Here is an 18,118-nt window from a genome sequence, read left to right as displayed (position 1 = left end):
TTTATTTTGTTATTTTATTTTGTTTATTTTTTCAAAAATGTTATCATCTAACTCTTGAGAGATAGCACTATAACTTCTCGGCAGAAAAAAAAACTGGTTTCAGTGAAAGTAAATTAAAATCTAAATCTGCCAGGGGTATGAAGAGATTTGAGTATTTTTCTGTTCATCATTCATGAAAACACTTCATACTTCTAGACACTGGCCAGGATGAGATTTTCATTTTATAACCTAAAGTAATAAAATAACATGGCTTGGCTATAATAAAACAAATTATGTAAAAGTTTTTATTTGCTCTTTTAGATTCCATGTCACAACTATCCATTTGTGACTTGAAATACATTTTCTGTAGGTATGAGAACAAAATAGGGGCTTTAACTAGGCCAGCTGACTGGCAGTGTGCAGCAACACCTGGGAGATGGTCAGCCCTGCTTCGTACCGTTGGAAGAAAACTTATCACATTGTCTGGTGTCTTCTGGGCCAGAAAGAGCTTAAAGCGGCAGGTACAAATTAGTGGAGGGGCAAAGTGTCCTGTAGCCGACCCAGAGCGCTCCTCCTCTGCCGAGTCAAACCTGTCGTGGTTCATGTTTCTGTTTATGAAATGCATGATCGTAGCGTGATGTGTGTGAACCTAATCTGAGGTAAACCAAGCGCCGTGTGTCTTGGTCTGTTTATGGTCTGAGAACCAGTGTCTTAGAGGATCGAACAGGTAAGTCCGAAAGAAACTGTGTAAACTGAGCTCAAGTGAAGTGAAGCCTTCACTTTCAACCAAAAAGTACAAGGGAGAAACTGTAAACCTCAAGTATTCTTTAAATTAAAAAAAGAAAGAGAAAAATAAAATAAAACACTTATATCCTTTGTTTAACTTTTTTCCTTTTTTGCAGGCTTTTCAACTATTTGTTGCGTAACCTCTTTTTTTTGTTCGTTTTCGCTCAAGTATAATCACAGGTGCCTAACTACAGAGGATAACAGGGTCAGGTGAGTACCATGCTACATCAGATTTAGAGAAGGCTATTGCAGACAATTCTACAACATGTACAACCACATTTTATACGTGTGAGTTACAAAGATTTCAAAACATATCACCAAGAAACTAAGTACATACAAGGTGTTGTATATTTAGAGTCTTAAAGGACTATCCCTCAGTCAGTAATTGGAATTCACGTTACTTGACTTAAACTGTCCAGTCTGACAGACAAAATTTGAAAAACTGCTATTCAAAAAGTAGCAAATTTGGTCAGTGTCTTTTCTTTTTTTTTTAAATAGTCATAGTGCTTTTAATGGCTTAAGACAGAGGTCTTTTTTTTAATCTCACCCAGTGGCAATCTTCAGAACTTCAGTGTACATTAAATGACACCATAGCTGCAAAAGTCTTCATGTCAAGTCCAATAAGTTAAAACAACAGCTAGCGCCGTCACATACATTTCAAAGTAGTATGCATTATCAAAAGAAAAAAAAAAACAAACAAAACAAACAAATCCATTTTTATACATTTTTTTTAACTCTTAAATTATTGTAGGAAGTTCAGCTTCGTGTTCTCCTCTGCATTCCTGTTTCCAGTCCAAGACGACACTGCCTCAAGGAGCCAGGCTCCGCTCAGGTCCGGAAGCTTCCATCCAACTGTTCTTCCTCGTTGTGTGCAGCAACAGTCTTTCTGGATGAGACGCAGCAAAGCAGGCCCTAAAACTCCCACTCCAGTGTTTCTTCTCGATTGGCTGCCCTCTCCAGCCTGTGGATGATGTTGTTGAGGTTGGCCATTTTCTCGTTGCGTCTCTGAGTGCTTCTGTTGAGTTTGGGGCTTTGGAACGGAGGAAGCGGGTTAGCGTCCATGCCGTGGTTGGCGCTTGTCGCCTGGTTGGGCAACGAGGGCGATATGGGCGCAGAGGAGGAGGGCACGGGGGAGACGGACATCATGAGGCCGGGTGACGACGCGGCGGACGGCGAGTTCAGCGAGACCTCCAGGCTGCTGCGGCACGGCTCCGACGAAGCCTTGAAGCTGACCGGGTCAATGGGCGACTTCCCGGATTCTTCTCCATCGTACCTGGACTTGTTGGCTCGCTGCGGGCCATCCGCGGACGCCACGCCAAGGTGGAGTCCCTGAATCTGGTTGCATGCGCCCTCCTCCTGCATCGGGCTCTGGCCGGCCGGATGGAGCTCGCGGCAGCCTGAGGCGGAGTCTTCGTGCTCGATTTTCAAAGGGGACAACGGCACGGTGGAGGGAAAACACTGCACTCCGACTTCTTTCTGCGAGCCTTCCCTTCCGTCCATGCTGTCCTCTTCCCTGTAAGTTGCCTCCTGTTTAACGTGAGGCAGTTCGTCAGTAGTGCTAAGAGGAAGGCCAGCGTGGGTTTGTCCTGAGGGCAGCAGCAGTCTCTTGTCCTCACCATCGGAGTTGGGGCTCCGTGTTACTGAGGGGGAGTAGCTGTTGGGCTCGGCGTCTGTGTCATTATCTGGAAGACCGCCCATCAGCACTTCACGCCTCATCCTGGACCTGCATGTAAACATTATATTTAGAAAGAGTCTCTAAAAGTACAGACAGAAATATTGAAGTTTGCAGTGCCTTGCAAAAATGTCCGTACTCCCAAAACCAAACAGTTTTTATCAGTATATTGCCAAATTACATCAATGTGAAAAGATGTTCAATCTTGTTAACTTTAAGAAGCACTCATTGAATGAAGAGGCAGTTATTTAGTCATATTTCAATAGTTAGGTAGTTTCTCAATATGTTCTACCATAACTGGCCCTTTGAGGACATTCATGATCTTAATACAGTTCAAAATGACTTCGACAACACTGGTCATATCAAATCCTAATAAAATGCACTGAAGTTTGAGGCTGTTGTCAGACTTAACAATCCAAAAACCTCAAGAGGTGTGAATACTTTTAAAAGGACCTGTGTTTTATTCATATACTGAACAGGATAAATACAGTCAGCCTTGCCTGTAGTTGTGGAACCAGTTGATGACAGTGTTGGTTTTGAGGTTGAGCTGCGACGCCAGCATCTCGATGGTGTTCTGGGACGGGTACGGCTCCTGCATGTACGCTTTCCTCAGGGCCTCTTTCTCCTCGGCTCCCAGCACCACCCGAGGCTTCTTTACTTGACTGAAGGGACACAAGTCCAGCGAGGCGAGGGCCGGACTCACACACTCAGAGCGAGTGCTGGGCGAGTCGCTGTCAGAGCCAGTGCTCAGCAGACCGTACCGCCTCTTCAGGTAAGCTAGCAAGCACAAACATCCACTGAGATTAGGCTACACAACCGGCATGCAAACTTCAAACCGTGAGCAGGTCTCGGTCCCCACCTTTCTTCTCCATCTTTTTCATGACTCTCAACTTCTCCACGTTGTGCGGATCATTGAGCCATAGCTGCATGCGGACAAAAGGTTCCCGGCCTTTCAGGCTGAGTTTGTGCCAAGGTTTAGGCCTGGAGAGCAGGTCAGACACCGACCCTTGAGTCAGACCCAAGATGGTCTCCCCAAAAAGTCGCTGGCCTGTCAAACCAAGTGGCAGATGTTGCATTAAAATGGTTCCTGCCCCTCCAGAGGGAATATCAGTAAACTCAGACCTACCAAGGTTGTTGTCTGTTAGCACCTCCTTGACCTTCTTGGTGATGGCATACGTGTCTAGCTCTGGAGACATGGCCACCAGCTCCTGGATTCCTAATGGGGTTGCAGGCTGATGCAGGCCCATGAGACTGGAAGTGGATTTCCCACCTTCTGGGTGGCTGGGCAACCCCAAGCCAAGGCTTTGAGGTTGCTGGTTCTCCTTGCTGCTCTCCAGTGAGAGACTGACCGGCTCAGCCACTGGACTCGGGTTGTTCTCTGCTGGACTAGGCGGTGGGGAGGGACAGGACTGGGCTGTTACGGGACTTTTATCTGGAATTAACAACATTTCATGAGGGTTACATTAGTATTTGTCTTCCTGCAAGGCAACTGCTAATGTCAAAAGGTTTTGTTAGTGCAGAATATAAAGTGGTTCTGATGTCGAACTTCCTAAACTATAAGGATGGATTCACACCCATCCAGCTTAGTCCTCTTTAATCAAACTCTTGGAATATCTGACAGGGCGGCCCAGATCGTCCGAACACTGGCGGAGCGAAGTCGTTCCTGATCACTCTGATTTTGAGCACAGATATCAGTGATTCAGAAACTGTCAGAACTTCCAAACCAAAGCTGACAATTTCAGCAAGTTTGTTAAGAAGCAGCTGAACACAAGACGTCACCAGAGCCTTTCATCAACATGGACTAGACCTCCATCATGTTTCTAAATAAATACAACTTTTTCCTCTTCATGATGCTTTTTTTTGCCTTCTGAGACTTACACTCTGGAGCAACTTATAGTCCGGAGAATATGGTACTTCTGCATGTTGCCTGTGTGTGGGTCCTCACCTTGAGTGTGGCCCTGGTTGGGAGGCTGGCTGAGGCTCTGGCCCAGCTGGTCCAGTAGCCACAGCTGCATGCGGATAAAGGGCTCCCGGCCCTTTTGGGTCAGCTTGCTCCAGGGTTTGGGACGTGACAGCATGTCACTGACGCTGCCTTGAGAGAGGCCCAGAACCTGTTCAGCACAAACGGAATGAGATGTTAGGAATACAAATTTGTCTTTGTGGCTCACCAGGCACAGACACTTAACTGTCTTTACTATTACAGATTTTTTTTATTCTAAGGACTGCATCACATAAAAGAGAAAACATGAAGGAATTTCCAAATTCCTCCTATTTTTGCATCAAAGTACATTGACCTTATTTTTATATATTAAAGTTGATGCCGTTGGTTAATACCTTTACAAAGAAAGATGGTGAATCTTGTGCTGAATATAGTGGAGGTGCTTAGTTTTGATGCATTTAATGAATATAAATAAAATTATGTTCACTATCTGAGTCAGCCGATCATCAGAAGAGAAGCCTCTTCTGATAGCAATGTTTGTTATTTTCATGGTGAAATGAAATCCTGGTGCTCTAAAGATAGACAACTTTCAGTAGAGTGCCACTAGAGGGAGACAGTGTACCACAAATAATTTGTGCATTCTGAAGCCATTATAATTCATATGATTGAGAAGTAAACCCCAGAGCAAAAAATGTGATTTAATAACTCAAAAAAATAACTTCTTTGTTTTTAAAACTCCAGTGCACCTGATTATGTAAGTGTTTTATATCGTATTGTTAAATACCGTGATATATTGATATATTGATCTATTTGAACATCACTTACTTAAAGGTAAAAGTTGAACCCACACACACACACGCACACGCACACACACCCCCACACACACACACACACGCATTTTTCAAGAACATTCTGAATATTAATTGATCTTCAGTGTTTTCACTGCAGTGTTTAAAACAATACTCTACAGGTAGACAATCCTCTTAATTCACAATTCAACATTTTTCCTTTGGTTCATTTATTCTGACATCATTTACAGCTATAGAGGTTAAAATTAGGCCACGGGGAGCCCGGAAAAGAAAAACGTTAAAAAATATTTTCAAGTAAAGTTAATCTAAAAGGTTATATAAGCGGTTAGCATCTTACCTGCAGAGGATAACTCTTTTGGCATCTTCATTAAATATAAATCCAGATAAGAATGTCCTGGAGGACAAAGCTAATTGCAAGTCTGGAAGAGGCCAAGAGCGAAAGTTTTACTGTCTTAAGTCAACTCCACTCTCAGGCAAATAACAGCAAAAACGTTTTCTGAACTTCTAAACTTTTATTTGCAGTGGGTGGTTATTTACATAAAAGTCAAAGATTATTTACACAGGAATATGTTGGAGGTGGTGAGCCGCCACTGCATGAAACACACTGAGAACAAAACAAATATAAAGTGTTTCTAGTCAGAGTAACTAACTGATAAATATGGCAGAGTGGAAATCTGTAAACATGTTGTCTCATTAAACTACTGTAATATTAAGCTTTTTGTACCACTTTCACAACAGAGTTAAACAGAAACTCTACATGTTCTCTTCTAAGGCAAATGTTTCATGTCTAACATAAAATGATCATCTGCTTCTAAATAAATGCAAATTTAACTCTGATGTAAATGTCTATTAAACAGTGTTAAAGCTAATCACTGAAATGGTTTTGTTATCCGAGTTGGTTCATGACAGCAAAGCTTCACTCTGGTTTCACTTCAACTTCTTGGACAAACTTGTTTTAGATTTATACTAAATGAAGAAACCAAACGAGTTACTCAACAGACATAAGATATTAACTTACCTGCCAACAACCTAACCTCAAAAATCACAAATTATACATTTAATTACAAAGTAATAGAATCACAATTGAGATGATCTAAAACGTGTATCATAGTTCATGGCAGTAATCAGCTGATTTTGATTGGTGCACCAATAAATATGCCATAATTTCCTTAATTTTGGGAGATTGGTCGATAATTACATGTTCAACGGATTTGATCCACAGATCCAGAGCCACTGTCCACTTTAGCTCTGCTCTGAGAGGACTGACCGATAGACTCACTCACCAGGTCACGTCTGTGTGTTAACAATACTGCCAGCTTAGCAACTTTGTTGCTATGTCTAGTAACTTTTCAGACAAAAAAATATATACATTTTTTGAAGGGCAGTATTTTTTAGACTCCATAATCCATTTGATTTATGGTTTCAGATGTGTGTAGGTTTTTATTTCCGTTTTATGAATATTTTTTTTATTTAAAGTGTCTTCCAGTTCCAGTGTGGCTTGTTCTGTACAAAACTAAAGTTTATTAGACTTTGAAAGGGTGAAAATGGTCTCAAAACAACATGAAGGTTTATCATAATAATACCTAGGACAATTTATTGTCTGGTAAAATTTGTTATTGTGACAGGTCTAAAAAGATGTACTGGCACTATTATGCTACTATCATTATTAATTAAAAATTATCTCAAAACAACATTATAATTTATCGCAATAAATACTGGGAAAATTTATCATCCAGCAAAATTTATTGTGGCAAGAATAGATGTCTGCATACAGAAAGTTTTTATTTGTTCTTTGAGGATTAACAGCTGTTAATGATGAACTTTGCACCTTTTCTCCAAAGATCCTCTGACAGATGCCGTTCTTGGCCAGCTTCTCCTTCACCTGCCTGGTCAGCTCGATGGTGTCCACCTCTCGGTACATGTACATCTCGTACTGTTCCGGCGTCAGGGGGGGCACGGTGGGCTTCAGGGCACGCGGGATGTATGCCGGGTAGTAGGACAGGCGGCCCGGACTGGGCCCGGGGGACTCGCCGCTCACCGAGGTGTCCGACTCCACCTTCACCTCCACGGGCCGGCCCAGGCCCAGCTCATCGTCCGCGTTGGACACCTCCTCGCTGTTGGCGAGGCCGTCGCCGTTTTCCAGGCGGGGCCAGGTGCGGGACAGCGTGGGGGGCCCGGAAGAGGAGGAAGACAAGGAGGGTGAGACGGAGCTAAAGGGTCGGGAGGAGCCGCCGCCGCTCAGTATCATGGCTCCCCGCTCCTGAGACCAGTGCTGATCGAAGTAAGTGCCGGCTTCACCGATCTCCGACTTGACTTTGCGGATGATGTTCTGAACGAAAGCGGCCGGGGAGAGGACACTGAGTGGCGTCTGGGGGCTGCTGATGGAGTTTGCCATGCACACGGCGATGCATCCTCCGTCCTCCTGTTTGATGGAGATGGGCAGCGGGAGGACCCTGGAGCGCTCTGGGGGCCCCAGCCGCTCCACCTGGACCCCAGAGCTGGCGGCGGACGACCTTCCGCAGGCCTCCATCTCCATGAGCGCCTGGTGCTGCGCCTCCATCTCCCTCCTGGCCTGCTCGAGGATGTTCTTTATGGTTTCATCAGAGCTGCTGCCCGCTCCGTTGCTGCTTCGGCCAGATGAGCTGCTCAGACACGACTTCCCATCACCTAAACAAGAAACAAACAACTCCATGTTTATTGTGACACCACTTGGTAATGTTTTGTGTTTTGTTTTTGTCTCTTATCCATTTTAATTCGTACCCTTTTTGATATTGTTTTTTCTTTTATATTAGTTATTTTGCAGGTCAGTACCTCTGTTTGCTAGTATGCAATATTTGTTTGTATGCAGTAACTGATGAATAAAAAACTCATTCTAAATGACCTCTCCAACTCAGATCCATTAAAGATGCACTACGTAACTTTTTATTTTTTCATATGTTTGCTAAAATATTCATATTAAGACAGATAATCTGTGAAAAACTGAGCTATAATTACGTACAAACTGAAGATATGCACCATTCAGAAACAGCCAATCAAAGACAGGGGGAGGGCCTTAGAGCTGTTAATCACTTTAAGGCCTGCTGTGGTGCTGGTTCACCATGAATGCTAAGGCTAGTTAGCACAGCCACCGATGGCAGCGGACAAACTGTTTTCCTGTAACGGTAAGATTTTTTTCCACCAGTAGTACACAAGCAGTGTACAAGAGGTTGATTGACAGCGCTATGCCCCTCCTCCTGGCTCTGATTAGTTGTTTTTGATTGGGAATGGTGCATTTTTTCAGACAGCATTAGTAGCTCAGGAAGGAGGTGGAGAAGCTCAATTTTTTTCACAGATTATCTGTCTCATACTAAACTGACACAACACAGTGACAAATGTAATAAATATGGAAAAAATATATATTTTTACATACTGCAGCTAGCAGCGATGAAAATAGATGTGAAAGTCAGTCAATGTAAAAATAAAAACCAATCAATTTAGCCGTCAACTGTGACTCGTGGCTCATAGCCTTTATCCTTACCGCCCCTCTGTGACTGGATCTCCTTCTTGGCCTGCTCCAAGATATTCCTAATGGCGTCGTCTGACCCAGTTTCAGGAGTTCGGATGCGTGGAGTGATGCTCCCTGCCACAGAGGGTAACAGAAAGAGAGAGAAGGAGGGAGAGAGAGAGAGAGAGAGAGAGAGAGAGATAGGAGGGTGGGGGTGAGTGGGATGGCTGATCAGAGAGCAGTTCCAAGGCTTTGCTTTTGACTGGTAGATCAATGGCTGCCTTTGAGCGCGTGCTGTCTGAGGTTGCAGTATACGGGAAGCTCAACTTTCAAACGCTGTAAATCTAGGGAGAAAACAAAGTTTAGAAGTAAAACTATAAACATGCCAGAGGAAGTTGTGACGAAGTCAAGGATGTGGTCCAGGTGGATTAAGGCGTACAAAGGTCCAGGAGAAATATCACATCTGTATGGAAAAAAAACAAACAAACAAAAAAAAACAAAAACAACTAGACGGTCGTTAGGCTCGAAATGCTCTAAAAACGATTAAAGAGATGTTTTCAAACACCTTTGGCTGTTTGGGTCATTTGTGGTAGAAAATGAATTTTTTTCATGTCTTACAAAAGTTTTCATACCCTTTCTGTGTTTTTCACATTTTGTCACATCATAGCCGCAAACTCTAATATTTTAGTTGAATGCTATGTGATTACTTAACACAAAGTGATGCTCAACTTTGAAGTGGAAGGAAATGAGATGATTCCCTCCTGGTTCTCTGGATTCCTCCAACAGTCAAAAAACATCATGATTTGGTCATTTGTTTTCTCCAAATTGTGTCTGTGGTCCTGCTATGGACTGGTGACCAGTCCAGGGTTTACACCGCTTCTCACATAATGGCTGCTGGACATAGGCACCGGCTCCAAGGACAATACACAGAAATAAGGTGTGGGAATACTTTCACAAGGCATTGTATATTTTCTATTCATACAGTTGTTTTAATGTGTGTGTGTGTCCAGCAATATCTGCCTTTCTATTGGCTATATTTACACAATTAGACATTTGGAAAATAAATCTCCTTAAAGGAAACAATGCAATTTTGAAAAAAACTCAAGTTTTTGGATAAAGGTTTTTGTTCTTGGATGAATGTTTTTTTTTCTGTTTTTTTTTTTTTGCCATGTCAAAATTGGTTTATTTAGCAAAATTGCAACAGAAGCACTTTTTGTTAGCATCACATGATCAACATGTTGCCACTGGAACAAACCACGAAGGAAACGACAGGAAGTAGTTGAAGGATCATGGAGTGGCATGTTTTTAAAAGTCTTACTCATGTGAACAAACTTAATCTCATGTGATTTTAATTGCATTTTGTATTTAATGGAAACACCTCAATTGCGAAATTGTATTTTTGTAATGTAAACACAGATATTATGGCTCAACAGATTTACTTTTACAAGTTGAGCATTACATTTTTTGCCATGATGTTCCACTTGATGTTTATCTAAATTTAATGGAAATTGCTTTTGATTTATTTCAAATACAATGGACACGCAGACAGAAAAGAAAATGAGAAAAGAAAGAAAGAGAGTTCAGGGAAAAGGTTTAAAGAGAAACAAGGAGATAAGAGTAAAGGAGAGAGAGAAGGATGGGATGGTAGCACAAGACAACACCGTAGAAGTCTGCAAATACACCTCCATGAAGAGAGAAAAGAAATCTAAAGAACCCACAGAACTGAGAAACCATATATAACAATAAGAATATCTCTGAAAAGTACACAGTACAAGTTAATACAAGAGGGTCAACTGCAGCCAGAGTACATCTGAATCGCCTGCCGCAGCGTTTTCCACTCACCTCTCTGCCGGACCTGGATGGTCCTCAGAGCCAGGATGTTCTGCTCATCAGAGAGGAACTGTTTCATTTTGATAAAAGGTTCTTTGCCCTTCACTGTCAGCTTCCTCCAGGGTTTGGGTCTGGCCAGGATTTCGCTGACCGAGCCCTGGGACAGGCCCAGCACATAGTGGCCAAACACTCGCTGGCCGATGTTGTGCTTCAACAGCTGCTCTTTCACCTGGAAGGCGATCTCCGCCGTGTCCAGCTGGTCCTCGTCGCCTGCCGTCGAGCTGCCGCTTTCTGATTGGTCGCTGGGCAGGCCGGCGTCCATGCCGCTGGCACCCGCGGACCCTTGTGAGGCCGACATGAGCGCGACCTTTGCTGCATAGAGGGCGGTGGGGAAAGCCATGACACTTTCCTTCTTGAAGTGTGGGGAGAGGAGCTGCTTGTGGAGGATGTGGTCTCCTGACATCCTGTCTGCGGAGCATGGCGACGCCGAGAAGGGACGGGAGAGGTCATGGCCCGAGGAGGACCCGTTCAGGGTGGGGGGGCCGGGGCTGGGGGAGGCACGGCTCTCCGCCTGGGAGGAAGAGGAATGGGAGCCAGGCGGCCTGCTCGCCTCCTTCCCTGCGTCATCAGAGCGGTCATCGTCTGATCAGAGGAGAAACAGAGTCTCACTCACGCCGCCGTTTTGTTTGCTCTCGATGTGATAACAGATGGTTAAGAATATCAATGAAATTCCTTCTCGCCTTGCAGATTCAAACTGCATCTTGCAGAAATTTATTCTAAAAACTGACACCAGAATCAGCTGAGCCTGAACACCTCTTTTTCTTTTTTTTAAGTTTTAGGATGGTGTCAAAATTCTCACATCTCCACAACATTCTGTGCTAAACTCAATAAAAGGTAGTGGGCCAAAAAGGCATCAGGGCAAGAAACTTCAGAAAATAGAAAAGCAGTTTTCAAATGATTTAAGTCTTTCACAAAAATGGTAGTTTGTAACTTTTATAAACAATTTTTTTTTTGTTTTTTTCGTACAATTGTCTCTTTGTTGCAACAACTTTAGAAAATCTGTGAAAAAATGGAGCTCCTCTGTATCCTCTGGAAGAGGATATATAATGTTTTCACAGAACTGAACTCTAGAAACAGACAAGAAGTGAAGCTTACCGTTACTGTGCAATAGTCGGGTTTTATCTCCCATGTACTTGTGAGATGGAAGAAAGACATCTTTATCTAACAAAAGAGCCTCTGCAGCCTTGGCAGAATCCTATAAAACACACACACACACGCACGCACATGCACGCACACATCCACACACACACGCACACACCAACCTTGTTAATTTCTGATTAATCAATAGCAGTGGCTGTCAATATCCTTATAATGGGTGATGGATCAATGAAGCGTTCAATAGCTCTGCAGTGGCTATTTTCTCTTCCAAAACACTAACAGATGATTAAGAAGAAAGCAGACATCTCATTTTGTAAATGGAAGATTTTTAATATGCAAAGTGCTGTGAGATGGAGCTGCCATACCTGGGACGAGCTGCCGTTTGCCGAAGCCAGCTTCATAACCTTTAGGATGCTACAGACAGAGAAAATTGATTTTAATTGGATCTATATGGGATCTTTGACTGGACAGATTCCACTATTTATTTATTTTTTTACCTGAGCTCAGTTTTAATCTCCTCGTAGTCTATCTGTGACTGCAGTTTAGCCTCTAATCTCTGAGGCAAAAAAATATATATTTATAATAAGAAGCGATGGGTCATTTTCAATAAAACTGTGTGCGCTGCATTTTGTCGCGTCTCACCTCGATAGCCTCCGTCTTGTACGCCAGCTGGCGCTCCAGCTCCAGGATCTGGTTGGATGAAGTCTCTTGAACTTCCTGCAGTGTGAACTGCAGCCGCTGAATGTTTTCAAGAAGCCGAAGGATTTCGCGATCTTTGGCCAGCAGGGCGGCCTCTACCTGGGCTGACAGCAGATCGCTCTTCTCCTTCTTGTCCTTCGTAGGCATCATGACCAAGACAACAGACTTCAAAGTCTCATTTGAGGAAACAAGCTGAACAACACAAAGTACTCTTGGGTTCTTCAGGTGCACCCAAGAAATAAAGTCTAATTTTTAAGTAACTGATGTAGGCTAACTGAAAAAAAAATTAACTAGACATGTCTCTATTGTGCAAATGTGCAGAGAGCATCTGGAACGTTAACCGTTAAATTCAGGAATGTTCAAAACATAGCGCTACGTTTATGAAGCAGTAAAATAACTTTTTCCACATGTCGTGGCACAATTAACTGAGAAAACATTACAAGTCGACTTTTCAACAAGTCATATCAAAACAGAGAGGAAACATGCTAATGTTAGCCTGGCGCTAAATCAAACTGCACATAACATCGCTAGCAAGACGGGACGTTGTGGAAGGAGCTGTTTGTGTTGAAAAAGGAAAATTAATAACAATGATAAAGCTATTCCACTAAATTTATTCTGAATACTAGGACTCGGCTAATAAATGAATAAATAAAATTATGAGAATAAAGTCATAATATGTAATGAAGAAAGACATAACATCACTGCAGTGGTGTGTCCTGCTGCTGATGTGTAAACACATGAAGTTTTTTCCTTATTTGTAGAACCAGTGCTAAAGTATAACTTCACAAGATGCTCAACATTCCTCTTCTCCAGTTCTAGGTAGATTTTTTTAGCTGCATTATGGGGCATATAAAAGATGAATGTGTGTTTGCGTTTTATTACTCTGGAAGTATTTTGATTCTTTAAGCATTAAAACAACCTGCAGGCATATCTGTCAATAAAAGTAGCTGAGCTGAAAATATACAGCATTAAACCTTTTCACTCCACGCTTACCCTGGTGGCGCCCTCTGCTGGATGGCAGCTCCCCGTCACTGCGGCCGGCCCGCTGGCTAGCTGCTCCTTTAGCCGCTCCACTTCCCTCTGAGCCATTTCTGCTCTCTGCGTACAGAAACAGCATCGTCCGTTTTTCCACGCCTGCCACATCAATTGGCTAATGACATGATCAAGGCGAGCGCAGACACATAAATCAAAAGCACGGGAATTCAGAGCTGACTGAGGACGGTGAGCGCGCGCGGGGCCAGAGCAGGCGAGTGCAGCCACGGGTTTATTCTGCTGAGGGGGCTGTTTAGTCAGCCCACTTTATTCCCCAAACTGTTTACCTGCTCTGTCACACCCGGCCTGCTAATTAATGATTCATTTTGAGAACATTTATCTGGGAGCTGCTGGCAGAGAAAGCAGCAGAGAGAGAGAGAATAAGGGAGAGGAGAGAAGAAAGAAGTATCGCCAGGATGGGAAGCAATCAAGGGAATGAGATAACCCAGAGCCCCAGTGTTCAGCTGTGTGGCGTCAGTTGCTACTCGCAGGTCTCCCGTTCTCTGCCATGGTGTGCCCACCAACAGGGGCTCCAGTTTACGCTCACTAATCACACACTCAGGGGAGGGGGAGGCGGCGTGAGCGGGGGGAGGGGGCTGAGTGTGTCTAATTAAAGCTGGGGCTTGATTACAGGAGTGATTACCTTAACGAAGAAGCTTCTCAATCAGGGGAGCAGTACACAGACAGACTGTACTCACCTGGTTCGCTTTCTCCAGATTCGCCACGATGGCGTCGACTTCGGCTTTCCTGGAACACACACAAACACGGGCAGACACAGAACAAGTGGATTAAAGAGTCACCGCCGAGCAGAAAGCGCCGGCGTTCACTAAACCTCCAGGAGGAAAGTCTGACGCTCGACAATAGACGCTCCTGCCTCAGGAGATGTCAAACCTCAAAGGAAATCCCTGTTTTTTAGTGTTTTCATGCATTGTTTGGGGAAAACAGAACAAGCTTTGCACCTGGAACCGTGAACGTTCAGAAGAATTCAGTCTGCCACAGGAACGATAACAAACTAACCTTCTAGGGATTAGGAATCTCAAAGGTGACTTCCTGGTTCAGTAAAGGTTTAACAAAAAAGAAAAGAAAATTATATGTACTTGTATTTTGTAGACATGCACAATTTTCCTCAGCGCTCTCAATGCTTACTTTTCAAATGTTATCAAATGAAACTTTATTTACACTTTCAAGTAAACTGCCTAATGTTAACTAATCACAGGCGTCATGCGTTATGCAGATGATGCTGTAATATGAAACTACAACCTTCTACACCCGACTCACCGATCATCTACAGCAAGACATCCGCTCAGCTCAACATACATTATTTCATTTTAGACTCGTACTGAATGCCACCTTGTATTTACAGTAGTTTTCAAACCAAACTCTTCCATATGTGATGATTTTCATGCAGTTTAGTCAGAGTCCCACTGTTATTTAGGACTTTTTGCTAAAGGCCAGTCATTTAAAATAGATTTTTTTGCTCCCACTTTTATGACTGTTTGGTTATGGAGGGGAAAAAAATTGTATCATTTGTATATGTGGAATCCAAAGTTCTTCACACATATGTAGTTTAAGGTCGACAGCTCCTCTGATGGCTGATGAACGCCAGCTCTGTGGCTGAATTATGAATATAATGTGATGTAACTGTTTACATCCGTCGCTGCCATGATTTTAATGACTTACTGCATGAACAAGTTTACTCACATGTGATTTTAATTTTATTTCTTTCATTTCAACACCGCAATTGTGAATTTGTGTTTTCTTGACATTAGCAGAATATTTGTAATAGAAACGCGGATAGTGACAGGTCGAAAAGGAGCTTGTGCCTTAAGAGAGACGTTTTATACGAAGTGCCACCTCAGTCACTGAAGGTGAGGTAGACAAATCGTCGTCATCATCAACAAAGACTGGGCTGCCATTAACAATAATAAAGTCCTGTGTCATGAAAACGATAAGTGACGGGGACCATGTGGTCGTACTCAGCCTATAGGAACGCGATCAGCGCGCGTGTGACAAACCGCATTATGGAGACCCTCCCTCAAACTCCCTCACTGCCCGCCGAGGCCGAGCGTCAAACTGGAAATGTGTCCGGTCCGACAAAATAGATGGCGGCGGCTCCAGAAACATCAGTTCAATTGCGCCATGGATTAAGCCCGGGAGAAAATCCATTAGCGGCGGGGCCGCCTGCGCTCTGGAGCACAAACCCAAACAAAGGAGTGTTTACTTTGAATGTCTATCGACATCCTTCATACGAGCTCAGATTCATTTCGGCCGCGCGCTGGATACATTGCGCTCAAAGACCGGGACAAGGTAGAGTGTTTTCTGAAGCAATCTTTAAATGGAGCAATTCTTCTTGAGGGCTGTCAGGGCCCAGCTGCCGGAGAAGGCAAACACAGAGGCTGCAGCATCGACCTGCGTTAGCGGCTGAGTCACTCCCAGCCTTCGTGTTCCTCAGCTTTACGCCAGACGTGACTCTACGCAGGCTTAAAATGCTCAACACCGGAGAGGGGAGGAGGGATTTCATGGCATCCTGACTGCAAGAGGTGTGTGTGTGTGTGTGTGTGTGTGTGTGTGTGTGTGTGTGTGTGTGCGTGTGTGTGTGTGTGTGTAGGGAGAGCAGGGTTTGTTTTTTTTGTTTTTTTTTGGAAAGAACATGAAAACATGAGAGGTTCTTACTTGTTTGCCATCTCCTGGTTGTATTTACAGCGCAGCTCCAGCAGCTCTGTCTGCGCAGCGTTCAATGCTGGGGAGAGACACCGCAGGAAGTGAGATATTAACTTTTAGAAAACACACAAACTTTGACCTTAAAGCAACACGACAGCTTGATTTACTGGTCTGATTTGAGGCCGTTTTTCCTGCAAAACTGCGACACAAAGACTCGTGTAGCAGTCAAAGAGTTTACAGATGAGATTATGCCGCTACCTAGTGAGAAATCCAATCCCCCTGCCTTTAAAAATAAAGCCTGTTTTAACAGTCATTAATGTAAGTAGCAGCAGCGGGACGGGTGGTGGTGGGGGGGAGAGGGGTTCAGCAGGGGGCACTATACTGCAATTCTAAATGAAGTGTCTTTTTAATAAGCTGAAATTAAATCCAGCAGCTACAGTACATGCCAGTGTTTAAACAACTTACATGAATGCAGAACTTTGATCTTCTCCTCGGCCTCTGATAGTCTGTCAGCCAAACTAACATCAGCGCTCTCCTCCTCCTCCCTACGAGAACAAACTGTCAGTTCCTTCTCTACATCACGGGCACACATTTAAAGCTACAATAAAGGGCTCGAGGCTGGGAAAAAAAAAAAAAAAAGAAAAATGTAAATGCCAACCTCCTCCCACTTAGCGAGGGCACGTGCGGCGGAGTTCACAACAAAAAGAGAGACGGCATGAAAATGGAATCGGAAGCGTTCGGAGCCGCATTGGAAGCGCCGCTGGTTGAAACGAGGCTCTAATTAACTTTCTAATGTAGGTTTTACAGAGTCAGGTCGCTCAGATGCTGCATGGAGATTTGAATCGCTTCTAATGGTTTGTTGTTGTTGCGCAAAAACCAGCAGCAAAATGAGCGTCGGTGAATGGGGATTGATGCCGTGCAAAGGCTGATGAAGGCCAAAGCATCAACATTTCACTGGAATTTTTTTTTATTTCTTTTTATTAAATTGGAATTTTGTATTCCAGCCCAACACGATGTAGCACATCAATATTAGGCGAAAAGGAAATGCTTGTTTTTTTATTTTCTTTTACAAATGAAATTTGTAAAGTGTGGCATGTGTGTTAGTGTTCTACGACAGTAAAGTCATAATATTAACACCATAAAGACACAATGTTACAAGAAGTCGTACACTTCTTAGGAAAAAGGTTTTTTAATGAGAGCAAAACTTTAATAATTATCAAGCTCTGATGTGACCAACTCACTTTATTTAGTCTGTGGTTCTTTCTTCTAAATAAAGTCAGTCGTTGCTCAATAGTTGCAAAAACCTGCTACTTGTAACAATTTGATGCTGATGTATTAAAAGATTAAGTAGATGCTCAACATTCCTTATTTTATTTTTCATAATTTTTTGAGTTGTCATAAAATTACCACTCCATTCTGCTGATATTACAGCTATATTCAGATGACATTATGACTTCATTCTTATGTCATTACGACTTTATTCTGTAATATGATTTTATTCTTGTATTTCAGTTTTATTGTGATATGATTTATTCTCGTCTCATTATAACTTTTATCTGGTATTGTTACCACTTAATGAAATTGTTGATAACTAGGATTAGTAGGAATTTATGTGTGACTGAACTGAAATTACTTTTTTGTAAAGTGCCTTGAGACGAAATTTATTGTGACATTAATAAATAGACAGAAAAAATTGTAAATATATTCATGTCTATGCCTAAATCTATTTGAGAAACTGTGAAAAGAGCAATTTTGCAAAGAAAACCGATTAACAGTCCTCCAGATGGATAAAGCTAGAGAAATACAAGAAAAGATTTCCACCTTTAATTGCAGCAAAAAACAAAAAAACTTCTTCAAAGTATTGACTAAGAGATACTGGATACACATGCACACCACACTTTTCAGATTTTTGTCTGGCAAGTACTATGTGTCTTACAGGGACATAATACAATTTCATGGTAAAATCAAGTGCCTTCAGTTGTAAAAATGCAATATACATCAAATATGATTCAAATTAAATTTGACTTCCTAATTATCGCCTTCAAATTGGACCTCTGGCTCTTTAAGAA

At 42.8% G+C, this 18,118-nt stretch overlaps 1 protein-coding gene across 1 annotated transcript in view; it reads right to left on the bottom strand.

Annotated features, from left to right (window-relative positions):
* Window positions 1-18,118, bottom strand: part of cux2b (cut-like homeobox 2b) — a 133,971-nt gene continuing 115,853 nt past the window's right edge. Inside the window, exons 7-22 of the mRNA XM_088009105.1 lie at window positions 16,515-16,594; window positions 16,062-16,128; window positions 14,087-14,135; window positions 13,350-13,454; window positions 12,300-12,491; window positions 12,155-12,213; window positions 12,023-12,071; window positions 11,655-11,754; window positions 10,512-11,141; window positions 8,703-8,804; window positions 7,014-7,852; window positions 4,383-4,548; window positions 3,564-3,869; window positions 3,297-3,485; window positions 2,938-3,214; window positions 1-2,488 (exon numbers count right to left, since the gene is read on the bottom strand). Of these exons, the coding sequence (XP_087865231.1) occupies window positions 1,678-2,488; window positions 2,938-3,214; window positions 3,297-3,485; window positions 3,564-3,869; window positions 4,383-4,548; window positions 7,014-7,852; window positions 8,703-8,804; window positions 10,512-11,141; window positions 11,655-11,754; window positions 12,023-12,071; window positions 12,155-12,213; window positions 12,300-12,491; window positions 13,350-13,454; window positions 14,087-14,135; window positions 16,062-16,128; window positions 16,515-16,594 (4,021 nt within the window). The 3' untranslated portion in view covers window positions 1-1,677. The remainder of the gene's footprint in view (window positions 2,489-2,937; window positions 3,215-3,296; window positions 3,486-3,563; window positions 3,870-4,382; window positions 4,549-7,013; window positions 7,853-8,702; window positions 8,805-10,511; window positions 11,142-11,654; window positions 11,755-12,022; window positions 12,072-12,154; window positions 12,214-12,299; window positions 12,492-13,349; window positions 13,455-14,086; window positions 14,136-16,061; window positions 16,129-16,514; window positions 16,595-18,118) is intronic.

This window comes from Poecilia mexicana, unplaced genomic scaffold, assembly GCF_051168715.1.
Source record: "Poecilia mexicana isolate PSO_F unplaced genomic scaffold, ASM5116871v1 scaffold_9, whole genome shotgun sequence".
Taxonomy (NCBI): Eukaryota; Metazoa; Chordata; class Actinopteri; order Cyprinodontiformes; family Poeciliidae; genus Poecilia; species Poecilia mexicana.
This window is presented reverse-complemented; position numbering and strand designations above follow the sequence as displayed.